Source organism: Chenopodium album, chromosome 15, assembly GCF_948465745.1.
Source record: "Chenopodium album chromosome 15, dcCheAlbu1.1, whole genome shotgun sequence".
NCBI classification, from domain to species: Eukaryota; Viridiplantae; Streptophyta; class Magnoliopsida; order Caryophyllales; family Amaranthaceae; genus Chenopodium; species Chenopodium album.
Window position 1 is genome coordinate 28,301,161 of NC_137848.1, and position 24,556 is coordinate 28,325,716.

Here is a 24,556-nt window from a genome sequence, read left to right on the forward strand (position 1 = left end):
CCCTACTTTGCCCAGAAACTCAAAAAAACTGGGCCTTAAAGCTTCATGTCTATTCTCATTATCTAACACTTGCTTTTGCGGCTCTCGAAAAAAACACACACAAAAATTAAAAAAAATAAAAAAAAAGTTTTGTGACACACTCACACAAAATAGTACCGTTGAGAATAGCCTCTTACCATTTCAATTCGAGCTAGCCCCGGTTAATATGGCATATTAACATATCTTGTTAATATAGTGGCATATTTGAAAATAGTAACCTTGGAGTTTGTATTATATTGTTATAATATTGTTTTGATGACATGACATTTATATTCTTGTTACTTAACGCCGTTGCCTGAATTTCAATGATATCAACAAAGAAAAAGTATTTGGGTTTTAGAGGAGTGAGAAAATAGTAAAAACAAACAAGTGAGGAAGATGGTATTCTTCAAATTCATGGACTCCATGAAAGTCGACCATGTTTCTGATTGTTTGCAACTACAATTCTTTTTGACTTATCAATTCATCATCCATAATCTTTGTAAATTCAGCTTTTATTTGTTCACCTTTTCGCACTTATCAATGGTGATGGCGGCAAAATCTTTGTAAATTCAACTTTTATTTCTTCACCTTCTCATACCTATCAACGGTAGCAGCGGCTTCGCCGCCGAATTTTAAGAAAACCCTAAGAAAAAAATATAAAATGAAGGGAATAATTAACCTTAAAGGGGACAAGTGTTTGCCGTGAAAGATGATCTTCAAACATGAGGAGGGTGAAAAATCAGCTTGGGGTGGAGAGAGAAAATTCAGTTTGGGAAAGGAGAGAGAGGACCCTTTAAATTCATTTTCTCACTTTAACGGTGTTATTGACGGACAAACTTCTAAAATCATTCAAGTTACCATGCTGCCCCTAACTTACATATGAAAATGACATTGGCACCCTTATATTAACAAAATTTGTTTATATGCAATATTAACATGTATTTTCTCTTTCAATTCTCCTCTTTTTTGAATTCCAAAACCGCTTTTCCCTCTTTCTCTCTCTCTCTCCTCACACTCTTTCAGTCTGTAAGCAATCCCTTGTAAAAATCCTCTAATACTCTCCACAATGAATCAATACCACGTTTACGAAGCTATTGGCCATGGAAAACACTCGGTAATTTCTACAATCTTACATCTTTGCCTTTTATTTTCATTTTTTTTTGAAATTTGAAATTGATAATCAGAAAATGCATCACTATTTCATTTTGAAATGTGTTTCCAATTTCAAAATTAAGCCCTAATTGCATTTCTAGTTGATTGAATTTTAAGTGTTTGATTAGTTTTTGATGATTCTGGAATTTTGAATTTTGTTGTTTTTGTTTAGGCTGTTTATAAAGGAAGGAAGAAGAAGACGATTGAGTATTTTGCTATTAAAAGCGTTGATAAATCTCAAAAGAGCAAGGTTCTTCAAGAAGTAAGTTTGTTTGAGTCATATTTCTGGGTATTTTTTAGTATAAGTTGATGTTTATTTGTTATAATTTGCGCTTTTAAATAAGTTAATTTTTGTATCATTGTTTCCAAATGCTGTTAGGATGTTAATTTTCTTGATCCGTAAGCTCGATATCGTATGCAATCGAGAGACATTGGTGGAGTAGTGCTGCATTTGCTTAGTGGCGGATCTAGAAAAAATGTTTCGTGAGATCAAAATATAATTTGATAAATATATGAGGTTAAGATTCAAGTGTTCAAGAGTTTGAATTATACCTAAGTTTCGAAATTTTTGACTGGATCTCCCTTTGCTAGAATAATACTTCCTCTGTATTTATTTTGATGAAACACTAGCGCTTGTCAATTTTCAATTATTAATACCTTTAGTTACTAATAACTTATAATTTTATAAGATTCTAATTTAAAAAGTATAAATTAAGACGAATTTTAACAAGTCATCACGTTCACTATTGTATATAGTGTGAATATTGTAACCTTAGAATTGCTTCATCTAAGGAAACCGGGGGAAGTAAGATTCAAATTTTATTGTCAAACTATGCCCTTCAATTTCTATTATTCATTCATATTGTAAACTTTTGTTGACAAATTCTACGAGCAGTGTAGATTAAAGCTAGAATTGTTATTATCACATCATGAATCTGTACAAGTTTTTGATGAATATGTTGCCAAATATAGTGAGTATTAAGTATTAACCACTAAAGTCACATGTGGGATATAATTATGATACAACAATGAAAGAACAATACCTATTATTTTGTTTAATCTGCTTCTTGACATAACTATTTTCATGTTATGTAAAGATTTTATGTTGTTGCTATTGTAGGTCAAGATCCTTCATGCTCTAGATCACCAAAATGTGCTGAAATTTTATTCATGGTACGACAATCCTGTGCCTCTTTTACTACTATTATTTGAGTATAACTCTTATATTCCATATTTACTGTCACAAAGTAAGCAAATATAAGTATCATGTTTACTTCAACTGATTAATTCTCTGCACTGTGAATAGGTACGAAACTTCAGCTCACTTATGGTTAGTATTAGAATATTGTGTTGGAGCAGACCTTATGAGCTTACTGCGACAGGTTTGTTTTTCTCAAATATGTAAGAAAATTAGTTGGTTACTCTAAAATAACCTTGTTGGAATTGTTACAATTTAATGATTGCACTTCAGACATCTATTTTGGGCAGATGGGTGGAATAACAATGTTTTATTTTTTGTATTCTTGATTGTTAAAAAAAAAAAAAAGTTTTATTTTTTGAGAGGCTGTGAGGAATGGCGTAATATATTGAAATTGTGTGCTATTCAGTTAGTTTTGATGTATCTCTTTTGATCTGATGTTGGGGTTTTCAGGATGAGCATCTTCCAGAAGATTCAATACACGACCTAGCCACTGACATTATCAAAGCTTTGCTGTAAGAAACACAGTATACGTTGTTTTGAACTGTTGCATTTTATATTTCTCTTATACATTATAAAGATATTTAGTTGGTTGGAATGACTTTTGATTACGGCTACACTGCAGGTACTTACATTCAAAAGGAATCATCTACTGTGACTTGAAACCATCCAATATTCTGTTAGATGAGAATGGCCATACAAAGGTAATTGAAGACAAGTTTTCTAGAGAACACATTAATGTAATTGCTTTTATCATACTGATTATTTGTTCCTTCTTGTTATTTGTCATGCAGCTCTGTGATTTTGGATTGGCCAGAAAGTTAAGTGATATATCAAAAGCTCCTTCATCCTCGGTGTGTTTTCTGCTTTCCCAAGAAGAGTTGACATTTGTGATTGTTCATCTACTTCAATAATCAGTTACGGGTTATTTATTTATTGGTGCTTTTTCAGCTGCCACAAGCGAAGCGTGGAACACCTTTTTACATGGCTCCAGAGCTTTTTCAAGATGGGGGTGTGCACTCTTATGCATCTGACCTTTGGGCTCTTGGTTGTGTCTTGTATGAATGCTATGCTGGGAGGCCTCCCTTTGTGGGAAGAGAATTTACCCAACTAGCAAAATCTATACTCTCAGATCCAACTCCACCTCTTCCAGGTGACCCCAGCCGTCCTTTTGTCAATCTGGTGAATTCTCTATTGGTGAAAGATCCAGCAGAAAGGATACAATGGACAGAGCTTTGTGGACATGCATTTTGGGGAACAAAAATTTCCCTGGTTCCCTTGCCTCCTCAGCCAGCATTTGATAACATGATTGGGATTACATCTAGACCATATCTCACGGAACGCAATGGTGAAAGACATCCCCATGGAAGAACTCCCCCAAAATCTCGTGAGAAAGAAATCAAAGGATGCTCCAAACAAGATGAGAACAGTAATACAGGGTCTAGAGGCATTGGAACGCCTGTTAAAGGTACCACCAGTGGTCGCAAAATTCAAACGAAGAGTGGAAGGGTAGTGGATGATAAGCAAGCCAATCCTTCAAGTGCAAGGGGTGTGAATATTCTCCGTCTTTCAAGAATAGCAAAATCGAATCTACAAAAAGAGAATGAGAAGGAAAATTATCGGAGACCTTTGGCTAATAATGTACAGAATGATGCTGATATCAAAATAGAGAACACCGATATGGAACTTGACTTTAATGAGAATGATGATGAAGAGACTCAAGATGAGCCTGATGCATCTGATAACTTTTCTTCTACTCCCGAAGGAAACAATTCAACTTCAGATCAGAATCAGGGAATTGAAGAGGAGTCTGATGTATCTAATGTCAGTAATGATATCAGAACACTTGAGGAACCTTCTTCAGATCACACCATATCGGCTACACCACCCAGTGCCAGCCCTCAGTCTAAAAATCCAAGGGGTAAGGTAGCTGTGGTGCCTGCAACGGAATCTGAATCTCCAACAGCTTCAAATGAGCTTTCTGATGTGTTTTGGCATCCATCTGACCTTTCAGTCAGACCTGTTATGCCCAGCAGAAAAGCTACTAAAGTATCTGACACGATTCCTTCTCTTCCATTTGATGCACTGCCAGCTTCTGAGTTTGAGAAGATATCTAAAGACCAATTTGACGCTTTCACCAATAAGATTGTAACCATTTTTAATGGGAATGCTAATATTGGAGAGAAGCAGAATACAATCCGCTACCTTGAGACATTAAGCAACAATGCTGAAGTTGCTAACATGATTACAAATGGACCTGTAATGCTGGTTCTTATTAAACTCCTTAGACAGTCTAAAGCTTCATCTTTCAGAATCCAGCTAGTTTCTCTTATTGGGCTGTTGATTCGACATTCTACATACATTCAAGATGAGTTGGCCAATTCTGGATTAATCAGCTCATTAATTGATAGCCTTAGAGACAGACAAGAAAAGGTGAGGAGATACTCAATGGCTGCTTTGGGTGAATTGCTGTTCTACATATCCACTCAAATTGATCAGACTAAAGACAGAGGTACGGAAAATCAACACAAAGACAGCCGCTCTGCAACTGGGTGGCAGGTAATAAAACTTACTTCATCTCTTCTTGATGCTCTTGGGCTTTATAGATTTCTTTACTTTATGAATCACACATAGTTTGATACTTTGTCTTTAATTTTATTCATTTATAATTTTTTTCCAAATGGCTGAACAGGTTCCAAATGCATTGATTTCCCATGTTGTCTCAATGTTGCGCAAGGGGGAGGATGATGTAATCCAAGTGTATGCATTAAGAACTGTGGAAAATATTTGTAGCCAAGGAGTACAATGGGTAGCTCGTTTTACCAGCCAAGATGTTATTAGTAATCTTTGCTACATATTCAGAGCTGTAGGCAAGCAAGAAAGTGTGAGATTAACTGCTGGCTCATGTTTAGTGCGCTTGGTTAGGTTTAATCCCCCCAGTATTCAATCAGTAATTGAAAAGCTCTCATTCAAGGACATTGCAGCTGCTCTTGTAAAAGGCAGTCAACGTGAGCAACAAATAAGTCTGAACCTATTAAACATGGCCATGATTTGTAGTCATATGTTTACTAATATAGGCCGTTACCTTATGCCTTTAGTAGAGGATAAGAATCTGGTTCCAAGTCTAGTTTCTCTCATAGAGCAGGGTAATGATGTCTTAAGAGGAAAAGCTCTTGTATTTGTGGCCTTGCTTTGTAAGACTTCTAGACGGTGGTTGCCTCATTTTTTTTGCAATGCAAAATTTCTCTCCACAGTGGACCGTCTCAGTAAAGAAAAGGATAGTTACATTCATCAGTGCCTGGATGTGTTTTTGCATACTGTGGCTGGTACAATGCCAGGTTTGCTGGATACAATTAGCAATGACATTCACCAACTTATGGGGGGTAGACGCCACGGTCATGTTGCTGCTCGAGCTACGCCAAAAACAAATATTCATTTGTTTCCAGTTGTCCTTCATCTTCTAGGATGTTCGTCCTTTAAACGCAGAGTTGTCTGTGATCAGGTCCTGCAGCACTTGGCAACCTTGGTCAAGCATGTGGAGTCTCCATTTCAGGTAAGCAGGCCTTCGCTGTTTCTTATGATGAAATTTGACCAATATATAGAATTATTCTGCTTCACCAAAGTCATTATTTTTTATTTTGTCTGGAACATTCAATATATAGAATTATACATAGATTATGTCTTAACAGTCATTTGAAGTAAGAACGTATGAATCACATATTACTCCCTCCATCCCATATTTATTTTGAAACTTGACGTCAGTTATGACACATATTTCAGGCAAACAGTTATTGTTTGGATTTCAACTATCCATTGAGACTATTGGAGATAATTTAAAAAGTAGTTTTGATAGATGGTTGTTGGGTAATTTATACTAGTAAATAAATTGAGAGGATGTGAGACCCTAACATATAAGTATTGGGAAAAGAGATGCTTTATTATTGCGACCTTTTGCAAACTACATGTATAAAAGCTAATCAAAGAGATGAAAAAAAAGATGGTAAAAATTACTTTGGGAAAGAGGGAGTATTTAAGTAATTAAGTGCACAATGAAATTCCATAAAACATAAAGTGTTTTGTTGTTTGTTAAAGGTTGATAAATACATCTGTTATGATAAATAGCCTAACACAATTGTGATTTTATATGGATCCATATATCTACTATAAAGTGGTCCACTTTATCATGCATTTTACTAAGGGTCTATATACTCCATGAACCTTTCCATTTGATGCACAAGTACTAATAATGTTAAATCTATTACATGATGATTTTGCAGATGTATATCTTCCATCCTTGAAAGCTTTAGTTATATGGCATTAAGATTTCTTGCTTTATGTCCTTCTTTATGCGTATACTATGTTTGACTCTGACAGGTAAGGGATGACTTTCAAATAACACTCCTCCGAGTGCTTGAGTCCATTGTGGAAGACCAGTCTCATGTCCTTAAATGGCCTAATGTTTTTATCCGTGAAATTCTCCCAAGCTTATCTGTTATTTACAAGGGGAACAAGGATGGTGATGCAAGATTTTTGTGCTTAAAGATTTTGTTTGATGTGATGGTCATTTTCTTGGAGGAACAATCAAAAGATGAACAGCAATCTGAGGAATTGAAGTCCATATCCTTAATGCATTTCTTGCCTCTCTATCCCATGTTTGTTGAGGATGAGGACCCCATTCCAGTATATGCTCAAAAGCTGCTTCTGATGCTTATCGAGTTTGATCACATCAAGATATCAGACATCTTACACATGAAGACAGTCCAGCGGTGCTTTGAATTCCTTCTTGGGGATCTAGCAAGTGCAAACGTGAACAATGTAAAGCTCTGTCTGGCACTGGCATCTGCTCCAGAATTGGAAACAAAAATCCTCTCTCAACTTAAAGTGGTTCGCAGAATTGGTAACCTTCTGGAGTTTGTGAGTGCAAGAGAGATGGATGATTTTATGGAACCAACTCTTGGCTTATGTAGGGCTTTCCTTTTGCGTTTGGTACATAGTACAAAAGGGTCCACTTATTCCGAAGAACCAACTCTTCTGTCGGATTTCTCTGCTGAGGCCAGCATTCCTATAGGTCAGCAGCAGTACATAAGAGATATTGCTGACTTTGGCGGCATTGTTGGTGTGTTACTGGAATTGAGTAGGTCTCTTGATCCAAATATTGCTGATATAGCATCTGAATGTGTGGTCCTGCTGCTAAGGGTGGCTCCAAGGGAAGGCACTACTAATTTTCTCACCAATCTTCCCAAGGTTGGTGCTATCCTCGAGTCCTGGCAGCAGGGAATTTCTCACTTATTGGTGCAGCGAGTGCTACATGCTCTTGGTTACTCCTGCAGGCAATACTTTTTGCATGCTATGATATTATCGATGGCTGGTTCAGAGATATCTAAACTCAAAATCATTGTATCTGAGATTAAGAAATCAAGTATATCTGCACTAGTAGGTGCAGCTTCTATTGTAGCCCCTGAGTTGGATCGGCTTCCTCGCTGTCATTAAATTCAAGCTGTTTTAGAACTCTTTCGTGTTAGCAATTTTTCTAATCTGGCTTTACGTGTATTCAGTTTTGCTTGGATTTGGGGAAAATGTCCCTTACTGAAGATTACCTTATTGTCATTCGACTAAATAATGTGAAGAACTTACGTATCTTTATACTTGGTATATTTTTGCATGTCAATCTGAATATGCTATATGAAATTTGATATCAATATTTTCCGTAGTAAAAATCAGATTTGCTGAGGATTATTAACTTTGGTAGAGATTTTTTTTATTTTTTTATTTTTTTTTATAACAAAGAACTAGTTTAAGTCAGTTTTACCATATTTTACAAATTAAAGATTTACAACAATTTATAATTCATCCATTTTTTTTTTACAAATTATTCTCTTATAACAAGTTGTATTAAAAAAAAAAAATGAAATAGTAGATTTTAAGTTGTATCAGTACGGCGTATGTATGATATACAATATGTCAATATGAATATTGTTTTAGTATTTTATAAGTATCTGCTTAATTTTCTATAACTAGTTACAAAAAAAACTAATTGATTTCAGGAGGAAAAGACTGCATTACACTAATTGTTTCGGGTGAAAACAATAGGACCTTCGAAAAGGTCCTTTCAGGTGGGCCGAAGACTGGACTCGGACCAAGTGATGACTAGGCCGAGGATTTCCTGCACAGCAAACACACGTAAAATGGACTCGGGGGTTGTGCCGAGGAAGGCCCCTCCGATGCCGAAGTCAATATGGTGGTTTAGATAGAGAAAGCTATGCAAGGATATTAATTGCTTGAAGCTCTAAGTGAATGAATGTAGAGAGAATAGATTGAAATGTATTTATACCTTGACATAAGGGAGAATATGGGCCTTTGACTGACTTGGCATGGATTGGAGAGTTGAACCTTGACTTTGGGCTTTATAATTGAACTATTTATGGATTAGCCCAATTGGAGTAAATTGGACCCAAAAAACTTGCCCCCCAGACCCAATTTGGAAGCATGACGGGTCGGGTTTTGACTTGTAAAAAATGGAGGGAAGTAAATGGTTTAATTAAAAATTTAAATTGGACATTTATTGGTGAATAACTGCTATTTGGAGAATAATTAGGGAAGTGGGAAGGATTAGTGGACAGTTTAGAGGAGTGAATGGTGTTTAACGGTTATTTAGAGTGAGTTAGTGGCGTGTTTAATGGTGCGGACTCCCAGGATTCCCCTTTTAGGAAATATTTAAGCCAGCCGCCCCTTTCTCTCTCTTCACTTCTTTGTTAAACATTTTCGAATTCACGGAAAACCTCCATAGCGTATCCTTGCATTTCTGATTTTTGCTAATTGGCTGAGATTTAGCCCCCGAAACACAAATTCGTTGCCCCGAACTCATAATCGGCGAATTCTGTGTCAGATAAAGGTATTTTTTCCTGAATTTTCTTCGGTTTTAGTTGATTTCTAGGTTACCCCTACTTTTTCGATTTTTCCCTTTTTTCGCTTTCTTCGATATTCCGGTGACCGGAATGGTTAGAGGTCAGAGACGACGACTAAGAGAAGCGAAAGATGGTGAGGAAGAGGTTCCTCGGCCTCAGATTCAGCGTGCTGGGCCATTAAACATGATGCCCCCCTTAAGCGGGCAAAACCCTCGTCCTAGGGAGAGGAGAAAGGCTCCAGCCGAAGGAATAAGGGCAGTGCCGCTGTCTTCGGTGCCTCTCCGAAGAGCGGGAGAGGCTAGTACCTCTGGCCGAGGTGAACCCTTAGCTCCAGGGCCTTGGGATCTGCCCCCTAGAGCCGAAGAGTGGGATGACGTGACTCAGAACTATGGGCTGATGACGTCTGAACCCTATGCCTGGTGGGTTAATAATGGTTCGGCTTATCGTTTTGCCGAGCAAATTGAGCTCTTCTATGGCATCCTGGAAGAAGATGGGTACTGGTGCCGAATGCCCACATCTAAAGATCGAATTCATCGTCCTCCCCCTGGTTATGTGGGGGTGTACACTCGGCAGCTGCAGTACGGGCTTCGGTTTCCTCTACGGCCTTTTGTGGTAAAGGTGCTGAACAAGTACCGGATCTCTTTGTGTCAATTAACCCCAGTCAGCATCCGAAGGTTCATGACATACCTCTGGGTGTGCCTTTTTTACGCCCTTGAGCCGAACCTCCACTGCTTCAAAAACCTGCACAAGCTTGTGCTGAACCTTCAAAGTGACCATGGCGATCATGATGCTGGGTGGTGGCAGATTGAGAGCGTAACAGGCCATCTCACTATGTGGCCGAATGATACTTCGGACAAGGATTGGTGAGGCCAATGGATCTGGGTGAGGGCGCCCTTTGATGTTGATCACCCAAATTACTTCGGCATCTCCCGATACTTGAGAAAACCTGATCCGAAGATGGATGATTTGGGTCCTAAAGAGGATGGGGCTGTTAGGGATCCCAATTATATTCAGTTGAAGCTCTTCGGTAAGAAGAGGAACCTTGAAGGGACGGGCCGAACGTGCTACATGCCTGAAACTTGGCTGCCCGACTTCCACTACGTTTTCCAGGAGCATATGCTTGATGTCGTCGGCCTCAGCCGAAAGTACCAAGGCGTTAAGAAGCTTCGACTGGGGCCGAGGACTTTACTTATTGTTATTTCTCTATTGTTTGCGCTTTTAGCATTTATTTATTTTTTGCTGACTCGTCTGATTTTTGTCTTTCAGAGCTGCACGAAGGCAACGTTGGGGTGGACTATGGGCGCTTAGGGATTGACGTCAGCCGGATTGTGACGAACAACAAACCTGAGATCATCCCATCGAAGGATCGTCCCCTCTCCTTACACTAAAAAAGATTCACCATAGTCAGTGCTGCTGACTATCATAAGCAGAGACGTTGGTGGGAAAAGAGGGACCCTTTCTTTCAGCTGACTCTTGAAGAGGAAGAAGCTGCTGCTACTGCTGCTGAATTCTCCCTAGTAGTCGACGAAGCTGGGACTTCGGCCGCTGCAGAGGAAGCATCATAGATTGCTGAAGAAGATGATCTGTTGAAGACCTCAGTAAGCTTTGTAGACTTAGCATATTCTTTTTTTTTAAAACTCGTCTCATGCTCTATTGCCCACCCTGTCCTCTTCTGATGCAGGACGAGGAAGAAGAGGAGAGAGAAGACTCCGACGAGGAGATACCTTCGGAAGGGGAAGGGCTAATGCTGCACCGAAAGAGAACGGTGATCAATCCTGGGAAATTCCAAGATGCCCCTGTGCCAAAGAGGCCTCGGACCGAGGAAGATATTCTAGATCTGCAGGTGAAAATTCCTCCCACTCCTAAGGCTGCTGCTAAAGGAGGTAATGCTGAGAAGACTCCTCCCCGAACTGAAGTATGGGGAGGAGGAAGTAGTACAACCAACTCTTGAGCAAACTGCTGAAGCTCAGGAGGGAGCAGAGGTGGTGCCCTCCCCTCGGCACGTTGCCGACTCTTTTTCAGCTGAGATTCAGCATGAAGTTGAGATCTCTGGCCGAGGGAGGTGACCAAGATGAAGATGTGGAGATTCTGCCCCAGCCACCACAAATTTTCGCTGACAAGGAACTTCAGGAAGCTGAAGAGGAGAGAAAGGCTGCTGAACAGCGCAAGACTAACATGCCTTCTTCCTCAGCAGCTGGTTCCTTCGGGACTTTCCACTCCTCTGAGATGGGGTTTGACTCTGTCCCAACCGTCCCATTACCTCAGCGCGCCCGAACACTTGACGAGTGGCGCCACATGCCTACGCCTACTTCGACGACCCTGCCAACGTTTCTGAGTTGGACAGGCTGAGGTTTTGGACATATGGAGCTGCTGCTGGTGCTCCCAAGGTTTCTGACAGGATGCCTGACCCTTTCCTCGACAGCCAAAGGCTGCTGATGCAGGTAACCTTCTCACCTTTCAGTTTTCCAACTTGGTGATTTTTTTTTTACTGAACGCTTTTCTCCTGCCTTATAGATGTCACATAACCACTTCGTGGCCGTTGCTATGCGTGACGAGCTGGAGGCTGAGAAGAAGAAGGTTGAAGCTGAGAAGGCAGCTGCCAATGCTGAAGGGCAACAAAAGAGGGTGTCTAAAGCCTTCAGCACCTCTTGCCAGGAAATAGAAGAGCACATCCTTCCTACAATCGATCAGGGCGAAGCTCTGATCAACGAGTATGGGGCCGTTGACATCCCCAGCTTTCGGGCCCAAATAGAGCACAAGATTGATGAGGAGGCTAAGGCTTAGATGGCTGCTCGTGAAGAGGAATTTCGGCAGAGGAAAAAAGATCTTGTTGATAAGGTTCAACGTCTCGACAAAGTTGTTGAGGATAAAGATACAAAACTTGCCAACGCCGAGATTGCAGCTGAGACTAAGGACCACAAGCTGCAGAACCTGGACACTCAGATACAACAAAAGGAGACTAAAATGTCTCAACTCAAAACTGAGGTGGACCTCGTCCGGAACCAGCTTCAGAATCAGGGTACTGAGGCTTCTAGAGTTCAAGCTGAGCTCGACGAGGCCAAGAAGCTTCTCCTCGTCAAGATCTACACCCATGAACAATACGATCAGGGTTATGACATTGGGTACAAGGTGGCTCGGCGCCTTGCTTTCCATGTCTATCCCGAAATTAACTAGGACCAGGCCAAAGAGTGGTTAATAGCTGATGATGACTACTATTTGAGGAATGCTCATCCTGTTGAGAGTGAGTTTCTGGTTCGTTGGAATGCTAAGGTTGCCAAGGCCATTGCTAAGGCTGAAGAAGAGGAGAGGCTTTCTGCTGAAGCCAAGAAGAGAGATGTCGAGAAGGCTCCAACTCGAACTGCTTTATCCTCAACTGGCACTGGAGGTCCTACTGGTCCCAGCTCAGCTCATCCAGATCTTCCTGAAGCATAGGAACTCAGGCAGTTGTCCTCAGAATCTTGCGGGTCAACATGCGCTTAACCTCTGACTTGCCGCACTCTGATTTCTTTTTTTTTTTTTTTTTTTTTTTTGCCTTAGATGTTTTTGCTTCAGCTTGCGTTAATGTACAAAATCTTTCAACTTTGTTTTTGTTTCAAGTAGTACGTAATTCGTCAGCTGTGATTTTCCGCTTGTGGGCGGCTGCCGATGTTTAGTATTTGTGTTTAAAAACTCTTGGTTTGATGTAGCTCGGTCTCCGAGCATAGTTTTTTATGATATGCACTGCTTTCTCTTCACTTTTTCGCCTTGTTTCAGTAGAGTAGCTATTTGCCTTTTCTGATTTTTTGAAAATTTTGCAAAATTTTTCTAAGTATGAAACTTCAGCTTGAAAGTCTTTGCTGGAGATAATTAGAGTGCTCCTTGCCCCCCCAGAAATTTGAAGTTATTGTCTTCGGATTTCTAAGGTGATTGCGTGCTTGTCCTCTTTGATTCTTTATGCTATTTTTCTCTTTTCTTTCTGTCTATCCGAGAGAATGGATATCTGAGACACAGGGCCAACTTAAGGCAATGTCTTAGATAATAACCATCTGGGGTACATGGCTCAGTTAAGGCAATACCCCAGACTCGTCCATGGACTCATTGCCCTTAGAACGGATCTGTCCAAAGTATACTTCGGCTGGAAGACCAATGTTCCGCTTCAGGTAGGTTTAGCGGCAATCCGAAACATAATGCCTCTGGGGCGATGTTTTGGACAATGTCGAGGGAAAACCCTTAAAGAGAAATGGAAGACAGAAAAATGAAAGAATAAAATTTTGCAAGTATTTGAAGAAATGGTGGCTCAGAGGCCTTTTCATTAATAATTGGAAATGCACTTACATAGATTGTTCTGCCCCAAAGGATTCACACATGATATTTCTTAAGTACATCAGCATTCCAATGGTTTTTCAGCCTAGTTCCATCCAACTGCTGAAGCCGGTATGTTCCAAGTTGAAGCTCGTCATAGATTTCATAAGGTCCCTCCCAAGTGGCTAAGAGTTTCCCATGAATTCGACTTTTCTGCATAGCTGTAGCATTCCGAAAGACGAGGTCTCCAATTTTGAGAGTCCTTGCATGAACCCTTTAGTTGTAGAACTTGCTGATTCTTTGCTTGTATGCAGCCATTCTATCTCGGGCTGAGTCTCTGATCTCATCTAGGATATCGAGGGATTCCTTCATGAGCTGTTCATTTTCATCCGAGAAGTGGTGCACTCGTAAACTTTCAACACCGATTTCTGCTGGAAGGACGGCTTTGGCTCCATACACCAGCTCAAAAGGTGAATGGTCCGCAGCCTCTTTTTCGGTTGTCCGAAGTGACCAGAGAGTTCCAGGGAGTTCCTCCAGCCATTTGGACTTTTGATCTTCAACCCTCTTCTTGAGAGAGTTAAGGATATGTTTATTTGCAGTTTTTGGCTTGGCCGTTACTTTGCGGATGACACATTGCCGAGTACGCCAATTTGATGCCGAACTGATCAGTATACCGCCTCAGCGGCAAGTTATCAAATTGCCTTCCGTGATCAAAGACTAAAACCTTCGGAATTCTGAAGCGAGTGATAATATTCTGCCAGATGAACTTCCTGACAGTCTGCTCTGTAATGTTCGAGGCTGCTTCGGCCTCGATCCACTTACTAAAATAGTCAATGCCTACTATCATCCATTTTTTCTGGTATGGAGCATCTGGGAAGGGACCCAAGATATCCAGCCCTCATTGAGCAAATGGAAGCGGATTCAAGATCGGCTGAAGATCTCGGGCTGGCTGATGGATGACTAGCGTGAATTTATGACATCTATCGCATTTCCTTACCAGCTCCCGGGCATCCGAGATCATGGTGGGCCAGTAATACCCCACCCTTAATGCTTTATGGGCTAAACTCCTTCCCCGAATATGGTTCCCACAAATGCCGAGGTGAATTTCCCAAAGGATGTAATCAGCATCTGTTTGTCCCACGCACTTCAGCAGTGGGGCTGAGAAGTATTTTTTCAGAAGCTCCCCTCTGAAGACAATGAACCTTGAGCTGGTTCGCTTCAGCTTGGAGGCTACATTTCTGTCTTAGGGAATTTCTCCTTGAAGTTTATAAGCTAGGATGGGGTCCATCCAGCTCGGCTCATGGTCAACGCAGCACACTTCAGGTGCTTTGTCGACACTTCTTTCTCGGCGCACCTCCCCATATACAGATCGGTTCAGCTCAGTTAGAGTCGAACTAACAAGTTTGGAGAGTGCGTCGGCTTGTGCGTTCTGACCCCTTGGGATCAGCTCGACTTCAAAAGTTCTCAGCTTCGCAATGATGGTTTTGATCTTTGTGAGGTAAAGCTATCATCGAGGGCTCCTTGGCCTCGTACTCGCCTCAGATTTGATTTGCGACAAGCTAAGAGTCTGTTTTTAGGCAGACATATTCGGCTTCCAATGAGATGCACAGTTCTAGGCCAACAATTGCTGCCTCATACTCGATTTCGTTGTTCAAAGCTTTGAAAGAGAATTTTAGTGCATACTCGAAGGATTTTCCTTCGAGAGAGGTTATTACTACCCCTGCCCCCGAACCATTTACGGTGGAGGATCCATCCGTAAAAACGGTCCAGATTTTCTTTTCTTCGTCTAGCGTCTCTAGGTACGAGCATTCGGCCAGGAAGTCCGCTAGAGCTTGACCCTTGATGGCCTCTCTCGGCTAGTAGCTGATGCTGAACTCAGTAAGCTCGAAGGCCCACTTGGCTAACCTACCAGATTTTTCAAATTTGCCGAGGACTTTTTCCAGCGGCTGATCAGTTAAGACCACTATTTGATGACAGTCAAGTAGGGTCTCAGCTTCTGAGCAACTACCACTACTGCATATGCAACTTTTTTGAGTAAGGGGTAGCGAGTCTCGGCATCCGTTAGAGTGTGGCTGACGAAGTAGATCAGCTGCTGGATTTTTTCTTCTTCCCTCAGCAGCACCGCACTTATAGTGGCTGGGCTGACTGCCATATACAAGTACAGAGTCTCTCCACCGGCTGGACGAGCCAGCGTTGGTAGTTGAGCCAGGTGCTCATGGAGCTACTTGAAGGCTTCTTTTTGCTCATCTTCCCAGATGAGCTCTTTTGTTTTTGGGAGTTTGAGGGCTTTGAAGAAGGGCAGCCCTTTGTCCGAAGCTCTTGAGATAAACCTCGACAAGGCGGCCATTCTTCCGGTGAGCCGCTAAACATCCCTCTTTGTTTTTGGCTCGGGAAGATCGAGCACTGCTTGCACCTTTGCGGGATTGGCGTTAATCCCTCTTTTGCTGACCATGAAGCCAAGGAATTTTCCTGACTTTACGCTGAAGACACACTTCTTCGAATTCAGCTTCATTTAGCGCTTTCTTAAGGTGGCGAAGGTTTCAGCCAGGTTCGTGACATGGTCTTTATCTTCCTTGCTTTTGATGATAGAATCGTCTACGTAGGCTTCCATGTTAAGGCCTTTTTGCTCGGCGAAAACCTGATCCACCAGCCTTTGATATGTTGCCCCTGCATTTTTCAATCCGAAGGGCATCATTTTGTAATTAACTACTACAAAATAGGCAATATAGAACGCCTGAAATAGGCAATATAGAACGCTTTAGAGGCGTCCTTCAAGTGGGGTGCCTTATAAAGTATACATGACGCCTATTTGAGGCGTTTTATATCCAATAGAATACTAAACGCCTATCTTGGATAGGCGATTCCTATTATATGTATAAAATATATAAAAAACAAGGAAAAGAGAACTGTCATATTTAGAAAGGCGTTCTCTATCTGTATAAAAAGAGACACCTAACTAAGATAAGCGTTGTCTTTTCTAATTTTTTTTATTTAAAAAAAATTTATTATCATTATTATTATTTAATAATGATAATAATAATAGAATAATAAAACTATCCATATTCCGAAAATAAATTCCAATATGATATGAATATATGATACATTGATACTACAAAGTACATTTGATTTGATTACATTAACTTTTAATATGGTTGAGAATTTGACAAAACTAGTTAATTGATATACATTTAAGCTATAATACATGTAGGATATCATCATTGTTTAATCAGATACTCAACGAGCTACCTTGTGAAGGTTCATCCTTCAAATAATATCCTGTGAAATTTTTTTTAGCATAAATCAAACAACAACCCAATTATTTAAGATTCAATCACGAAGAACTACGAAATAAATGTCACCAAGATCATCAAACATGCTAATTTACAGAACATCAAACATGATAACTTACAAGAACATAATCAAATTTCAATTTTAAAATATGCTAATTAACAGAACATAATCGAACTGCAGCAAAAAAAAGAATGCTTATACAAGTACATAATCGAAGTGAATAAATAAGCAAAATAGATGCACAAACAATCAATCGAAATAAACTACTCCGTAATACAGTAAATTCCAACCCAGAAAAACCCAATATAAAAATTACAACCCAGTTAAACATAAAAACCAAAAAAAAAAAAAAAAACCTAGTTAAACATAGAAAACCCAGAAAAATCACTAGCAACCTAATCAATTATGAATGAAATGTGATAATTAGCGCTGAAATGATAAAATTCCATCCTAAATTCACAAATTCAAATAAAAATAATCAACAAAACATACATCTACAAACCGTAAAAGCCAATTCGACAATCAATTCCAAATCCAAATGCTGCAATCGAAACCGATGTTCATATGAATTCAAATAGAAGAGAGAGAAATTAACCTATTTGACGGATTCGAAGATTTCAAAGCCAATACCATCGCCGGGGAAGAGTATGGCGATGATGGGAGTGACGGCAAAGAGGGGAGAAGGCGGTGTGCCTACTGATGCGATGCAAAAACTGGCCGACTATGGTTGTCATTCACAAAGTAAGAATGTTGAATTTTGCCTTTGTTGTTGCTTCGCCATGGTTAAAGCTCCAAATTCGAGCTTTCTGTGTGGAGGGAGAGATGGGTTTTTTTCGCCATTGGAGGAGGTGGATAAAAGGAAATAGGGTTAGATCCATGGAAGAACTCTACGCTGGATCGGAGGAGAGAGAAAGAGGAATTCTTTGAGGAAAGGGAAGAGAGAGGAGGCATGGACGATTGAACGGTTGAGGATTTGAGGAAAAACAAAGAAATAGGATGGTCATGGAGGAAATAGGGAAAATACTTCGTACTGTTCTATTTTGTACAGCTACAATTTAATTAAAAAAAAAGCAAAAAATCAAACATAACAGTTACCTTAGTGAGGGGTTCTATTTGTTTCATTATACACAACGTTCCTCTACCAAAGGCATTCTATTTTAGTCTAGAGAACGCTTATCCAACTTGACTGTTGTGTATTGTGCGTTACTTTTTCCACTTTTTATGGTAGTGATTGTATACCCCATCGTTCGTAACGAATGCCGTTTTTGCTCGGTCGTCGGGGTGCATGAAGATCTGATGATACCCCGAGAATACGTCCATGAAACTAAGAAGAGCATGCCCACTTGTCGAGTCGACTAGCTGATTGATCCTCGACAAGGGGTAGAAGTCCTTCAGACAAGCCCTATTTAGGCTCGTGAAGTCAACGCACATTCTCCAGGTGCCATTTGCCTTATGAACCATCACCACATTAGCCAACAATTTTGGATACTGGCAGGGTTCGATGAAGCCTCCATCCATCAATTTTTGACCTCGGCTGCGATGTCTCGTTTCTTGCTTGCGGACTAATTTCGCTTCTTTTGCTTAAAGGGTCGACACGTGGGGTCGATGTTAAGCCTATGAGAGATGAGGTTCGGGTCACTCCTAGGCATGTCTGCTTCCGAGAAAGCTAACACATCTTTGTTGTCCCGAAGGAGTTGGATGAGCTCCACCCAAACATTCGGATCGAGGTCCAGTCCAATAGTGACGCATTTTTCAGGGTCTCTTTCGGCGAACTGTATCGATTCAGTTTACTGATCCAGCTCCATTGCTTTGGGGCCGGATTCTTTGCAATCGGGCTTGCTATCAATATCAGCTGGTGTCTTAGACTTTTTCTTCGTTTGACCTTCTGAGTCTTTCAGCTCAGATGATGGGCCAGATTTTTCTTTCCCCGAAGATTTGTCTTTTGACGGGGCGCCTTGGGCTGAAGCACTTAGGCCTTCGGCTTTTTCGCACTGCTCTATTTCTTTTTCCTTTTCTTTTTCCTCCTCACCCTCATCATCTTCAGAACGACTCGTGGATGGCTTGAGGTAATTGCATCGGGCAGCTTCCTTTTGGCTGCCTTGAATTCTTTCAGGGTAGCCGGCGTCTAAAATGTAAATCATCAGTTGATGATACGTGGAGACTACCCCTTCGATGTCGTGAATCATAGGTCTCCCTATGATTACGTTGCACACCGATGGAACATCCATGACAAAAAATTCGGCCATAACACTCTTGGCTGGTTCGCCGTGGCCGATGGTGATGGGAAGAGTTATCTTCCCATCGGGATAGGATGAAGACCCGTTAAATCCATATACCGGGTAAGGTACCGCGGTGAGATGTTTGGCCTTCAGCTTCAGCTGGTTATAGGCCGAGCGGAACAGAATGTTCGCGCCGCTACCACCGTCGACGAGGGTTCGCCAAATGTTGTGGTTAGCTACCGTTGTGATTATAACCAGTGGATCCTCATGGGGGAATGTAACCCCCCGGCAGTCTTCAGCTATGAACGTCATGTTCGGCACCGGAGACTGAGGTCGTCGGATGTTAGCGTCGTTCACCTAATGGGTCAGCGCCCTCAAGTGACGTTTTCGCTCTTTCCGAGAGTTAATTCCCCCGGAAATGACGAGGATTGGCAGATAAGTTTCCTTTTCCGGCGCTTTGTTATTTTCCGGGGAAAGTCAATTTCTTGCCGAGGGTCTTTCTCGGCTTTCTCAGCTTTCTTTTCCTCGCAGTGGTTCGCAAGGTATTTTTTCAAGTAAAATTTCCGGACCATATCCTCGATCTGATCCCTCAGCTGGATACACTCCTCGGTCTAATGTCCCGGAGAATCGTGGAACTCACACCATTGGTCCATGTATTTCTGCTGATACCACTGCGGAAGTGGTCTCGGCTTTTTATATTTTTGGTCGTCCTTCGTCACGCTGTAGATTTTTGCGCGAGGAAGGGCGGGAGGAGTATAAGTCTCATATCTGCCCGTGTGCGGGGCAGACTTGTCCTTTTTTGGCTCGGTTGCTAAAGATGATTCTGAGGCTTTTGCCTTCCCTTTCTTCTGGCCTTGGCCTTCAGACTGCTGTTGTTTTGGCTTCCTAGCCCCTGTTTGGGGGTGGGTCTTTATTTTGTTCCATTCCTCGGCTTGGATGAATCTATCCGAGGCATCCAAGGCCTCTTCCAAGGTCTGCGGGGGATGCATGACCATAAAGTCAAGGAACTTGCCAGCTTGTAGCCCGTTTTGCAAAGAAAAGATGGCTAACCCTTGGTCCAGACTTGTAATTCCGAATGACTCGTTGCTGAAGCGAGTCAGCTAGTCTCGGAGACTCTCGGTCTCCCCTTGATGTAGGCCCATGAGCTCTGTAGTTGTTTTCTCTCGGCGGTTTGCCGTTGAAAACTTGCTTTTGTACTTAGAGGACAGGTCATCTCAATAGGTGATTGAACCTTCTTTGACCCCCTTGGTGATCCACGCTTGCGCAACACCCTTGAGAGTTGTAGGAAAGCACTTGCACCAGGTTGCTTCAGACTTGGGGTTCAGATGCATGTGCCCTTTGTAGGAGGCAATATGGTCCTTCGGATATGAAGTTCCATCATATGTGATGTGTGACGGAATTTTCACCGTCGGCACATGCTCTTCTAGAATCCATTTTTCAAATGGAGAACTGGTAGGAAGCATTACTGCCTTTCCCTTGTTCCTAGCCGCTAGGACCTCGCTCCGCCCTCTCAGAGAGGTAGAAGTGGTTTTCTTCCTCGACCGAGAAGACTAAGGATGAGGCTCAGTACGATCAGGGTAGGAGAGTCGGCTATGCACACTCAACTCCTTGGAGCCGAGGCGTTCATGGACGACGCTCCGGTGAGCAGGGTCAATTCGCGCCGAAGTGGAATTGGTGCTTTTGTAGCTGCGAGAATCGGGATGGAAATATTGTCCGAAGAACTGGGGGTTCTTTTTTCTTTCCCTCTCAGTCCTCCAAGTGTCTTCCTCCCATTTGTCCCCCAACTCTTTGAAGGATGGAGGTTTCCCGCCTCCCCTTGATCGGTTCTCCTCCGCAGCTGTCTCGGCTGCAGAGGTGAACGATCGCAGGGCGGTGGCAAGGGGCCAGCCTGGGCCTTCATGACCGCCATTAGGGTCGCTATCTCTTCCGTCGAGGGCCCCGTTTGAGGGGTCCTCGGTTGGGAGCGAGAATGGATGCTTTGAGGATGACTTTTAGCATCCGATCGACTTTGATGATGAGAGCTCGTCCGCTGTAGAGAATGACGAGGCGGAGATGGAGACTTCTCTAACGGCGCCCTCTTCGAACTGACTCTCCCAGAGGATCGTCCGCTTGGAGGGGGTGATGGAGATGGGGATGGCGTGTAAACTGGAGCTTTCCCCGCGCCCATTTGGATTGGGTTCCTCCTCGAGGGGGTGGAATCGGATTTGTTGGCATTTTTTACCGTTCGTGCAGTTCTTAGCCATTGCTAATGGAATTGCGTAGAACGATTGAGATTGGCTTCTTTTTGAAAGTCTTCCCCACAGACGGCGCCAAATTGTTTCGGGTGAAAACAATAGGACCTTCGGATAGGTCCTTTCAGGTGGGCTGAAGACTAGACTCGGACTAAGTGATGACTGGGCCGAGGATTTCCTGCACACCAAACACACGTAAACTGGTCTCGGGGGTTGTGCCGAGGAATGCCCCTTCGATGCCGAAGTCAGTACGGTGGTTTAGAGAGAGAAAGCAATGCAAGAGTATTAATTGCTTGAAGCTCTAAGTGAATGAATGTAGAGAGAATAGATTGAAATGTATTTATACCTTGACATAAGGGAGAATATAGGCCTTTGACTGACTTGGCATGGATTGGAGAGTTGAACCTTGACCTTGGGCTTTATAATTGAACCATTTATGGATTGGCCCAATTGGAGTAAATTGGACGCAAACACTAATTATTATTTTTTTTCTTAATACTCCGTATAACAGATGTGTAAGATTTCTGTAGTTTTTAAATTAAATTTATATATATAATGGTAAATTAAGAACAAAAATATTATGGTGAATGAATAATTTATGATATGATTTGACAAAAAAAATAGTACAGGAATTTTTTTAACCAGACATGGACACATGTCATTTTTTTTATTCGCTTTTAGTATATTCTTATTGATAGATTGAGTCATTCACTCATTTGTCATTGTTTCATGTACTTGTTTTACTTTTTTGTTTATTTCCTGAAATGAATTCAAATACAAATCAAGTTGTAGCAAGATGTACTATACTACTATAGAATAAATTTTAAGGAAACTTGACAACAAATAAGTTTCTTGATCCATCTTAAGAGAGATAAGCTAAAATACGTTCCCTCAACTTTGCTATTAGTTGCACATTTGGTCCCTCGTCGTTCAAATAAGGCAGATTGGTCCTTCTACCACCCTTCTCTCACCATTTATGGTGAAGGAACTACTGAATGAGCAAAGTTTAGGGTGTCTGCTTCCAACTAAGCCAAAGTTTAGGGACTAGCAAAGTTTAGGGACTGGGAGTAATGACTAAGCAAAGTTTAAGGATAATAATGATTACTAAGCAAAAGTTTAGGGCCTTTACAATTAATGTTGAAGGATTTAATACAACCAAAGTAAAATTAAGCTGCCACTCTTTGTGCTCTTTAGGTGGATAATTGATTAGAATTATCCATTTAAATAATGACAATATTAACGTATACAATAAAAAAAATGAGCAATATTAGAACATAGATAATTATATCATTTGCAAATAAATAGATAAATAAATATGTCATATACAAAGTATAAGTTAATAAATGATATAAAAATATAATACTCATATGATTTACATAAACAAATTGATATATTGACACATAAAATTTCTTCTTAATAAAAGCATTTAATAAATTAACAAACTTTTACAAGTGCGCTCGATGCTCAGTTGGGTCTCCAAATAAATCTTTGGGGAGTTGTGCATAAAAAGAACATCTTGACACAAGAAGAATGGGTTAGCTAATTATTAAAGAAAAAAAAGGAGCAAAAAAAAAATGTTTACTGTTCATATAATCATTTAAAACTCTTATTTAATTCTTAAAGAATACATTTTGATGTCTGTGGGCAATGATAATCTATGAAATTACTAGTGAAAATATTTTGATCAGAGCCATGGAAAGATGAATAACAAGAACTTTTTTTTTCGACAATAGCAAATTCAACTATTACAAACTACGAAACACTTAAACGAGCCAAACTAGCTCTTACAAACCAACATAAACAAAAGCAAAAACTTAAAAAAATTTTGATCGACATGTCTCAATTACTTGTTACTAAATCTGCTTGTCTTGGATCATACTTTTAATAGGCATCACATTTGAGATAAGGACGGAGTAAACATTGTTGTTGAAGAGCAAAACCCATAGAGACCAAAGAGTTGGTAAAGAGAGAGTGTCATGGCCAGATCGGGTAAAACAAGTCGCAACTTACGACCTCGTACCATAAACAGGTGCACGTGCCCCTGCTCAAGAAGAGGGACTACAGATGAAATGCTATGAAGCCCCAAACTTTGCATTTGGGGAGCCTCCTTCAGGGCAACAATTTCAAAAACATTGCTAAATTATCAAGAGAATTAGACATAGTCAACTTTCTAAAGATCTTCTGACATTTGAAATCAGAATAGGACACTGAAATAGACCACAAAACCTCAACAACCTCTTTACCGACAACTACAACCAACACCCTAGAACCAAAAAAGGCATTAAAATACCTTATAATCCTTCTAGCAAAAACTAACACAAACCATAGCTCCCACAACAACACTCCTTTATCCTTTAGAAAACTAAGTACCAAAAGGAACCTCCGAATAAGGCAAGACCATCCCACCTTAAAGTGAGAAAAGCACCACAGGTCTACTTCAATCAACCCATAAGACACCAAACTTCCAAATAAAATACTACTAACAATGGAAATACAACTAACAAAGAAGAACAACAAAACCCAGAAAACAAACTCCCACATCACAACAGGAGTAGTTACAAAGCTTAAACCAAAGAGAAATTTAAGAAAAATGAACCAGAGGGCAGCCCAACGACCCTTACCCAAAGGAAAGACCCCAAAACCCTAACCCTCACTTCACCGATTCCGTCACAAACACTCTTGACGGCGGCGTTATGCCTAGCCATCCAACGGAAGGAACCTAAAACCCTAACCTAAAATTTACCGTTTCCGTCACGATCAAAACCACCAATGACCACTAACGGCGGCGTTATTCCTAGCCCTTTGCCCTTGTTTCACCGCGCGGGAATCTTCTTTTGACACAAACTTGTGGATCAAAAGCACTCTCCCCTCGTCTTCTTAACTGGGATAAACCCCTACAAACACACCTTTAAAAACAAATCTAAGAATAAATTGAATTCTTAGAAATAGAAGGCTAGGGAAAAAGAAAAACTCGTTTGTGAGAGAAGGAGGAGGAATTTGTGAGAAAAACAGAGAAGAAATGGATAGGAACTCGCCGGAGTACGGCTGTGGCGCTGGAACTCCGGCGAGTTCCTTAGGGTTTGATGGTTGTTAGGACAGGAGAGAAAAGAGAGGAAAAGTTTTTAGAGAGAGAAGTTGAGAAATTAATAACAAGAACTATCAAGAAAGAGAATGCGAAGATTAAAATGTGTAGAGTAGAAAGAATAATATTTTGCTTTTAATTTTTAAAATATAATGGAATTTGTTTTTTTAAAGACT

At 40.9% G+C, this 24,556-nt stretch overlaps 1 protein-coding gene across 1 annotated transcript; it reads left to right on the forward strand.

The window, feature by feature from the left end:
• Positions 1-988: 988 nt before the first annotated feature.
• On the forward strand, positions 989-8,072 carry LOC145582107 (serine/threonine-protein kinase RUNKEL-like). Its single transcript, XM_081639132.1, has 10 exons — positions 989-1,135; positions 1,346-1,435; positions 2,294-2,346; positions 2,480-2,555; positions 2,825-2,886; positions 2,997-3,075; positions 3,166-3,225; positions 3,323-4,930; positions 5,064-5,924; positions 6,746-8,072. The coding sequence occupies exons 1-10, from the start codon at positions 1,088-1,090 to the stop codon at positions 7,859-7,861; spliced, it is 4,053 nt and encodes a 1,350-aa protein (XP_081495258.1). The 5' UTR covers positions 989-1,087; the 3' UTR covers positions 7,862-8,072.
• Positions 8,073-24,556: the final 16,484 nt, after the last annotated feature.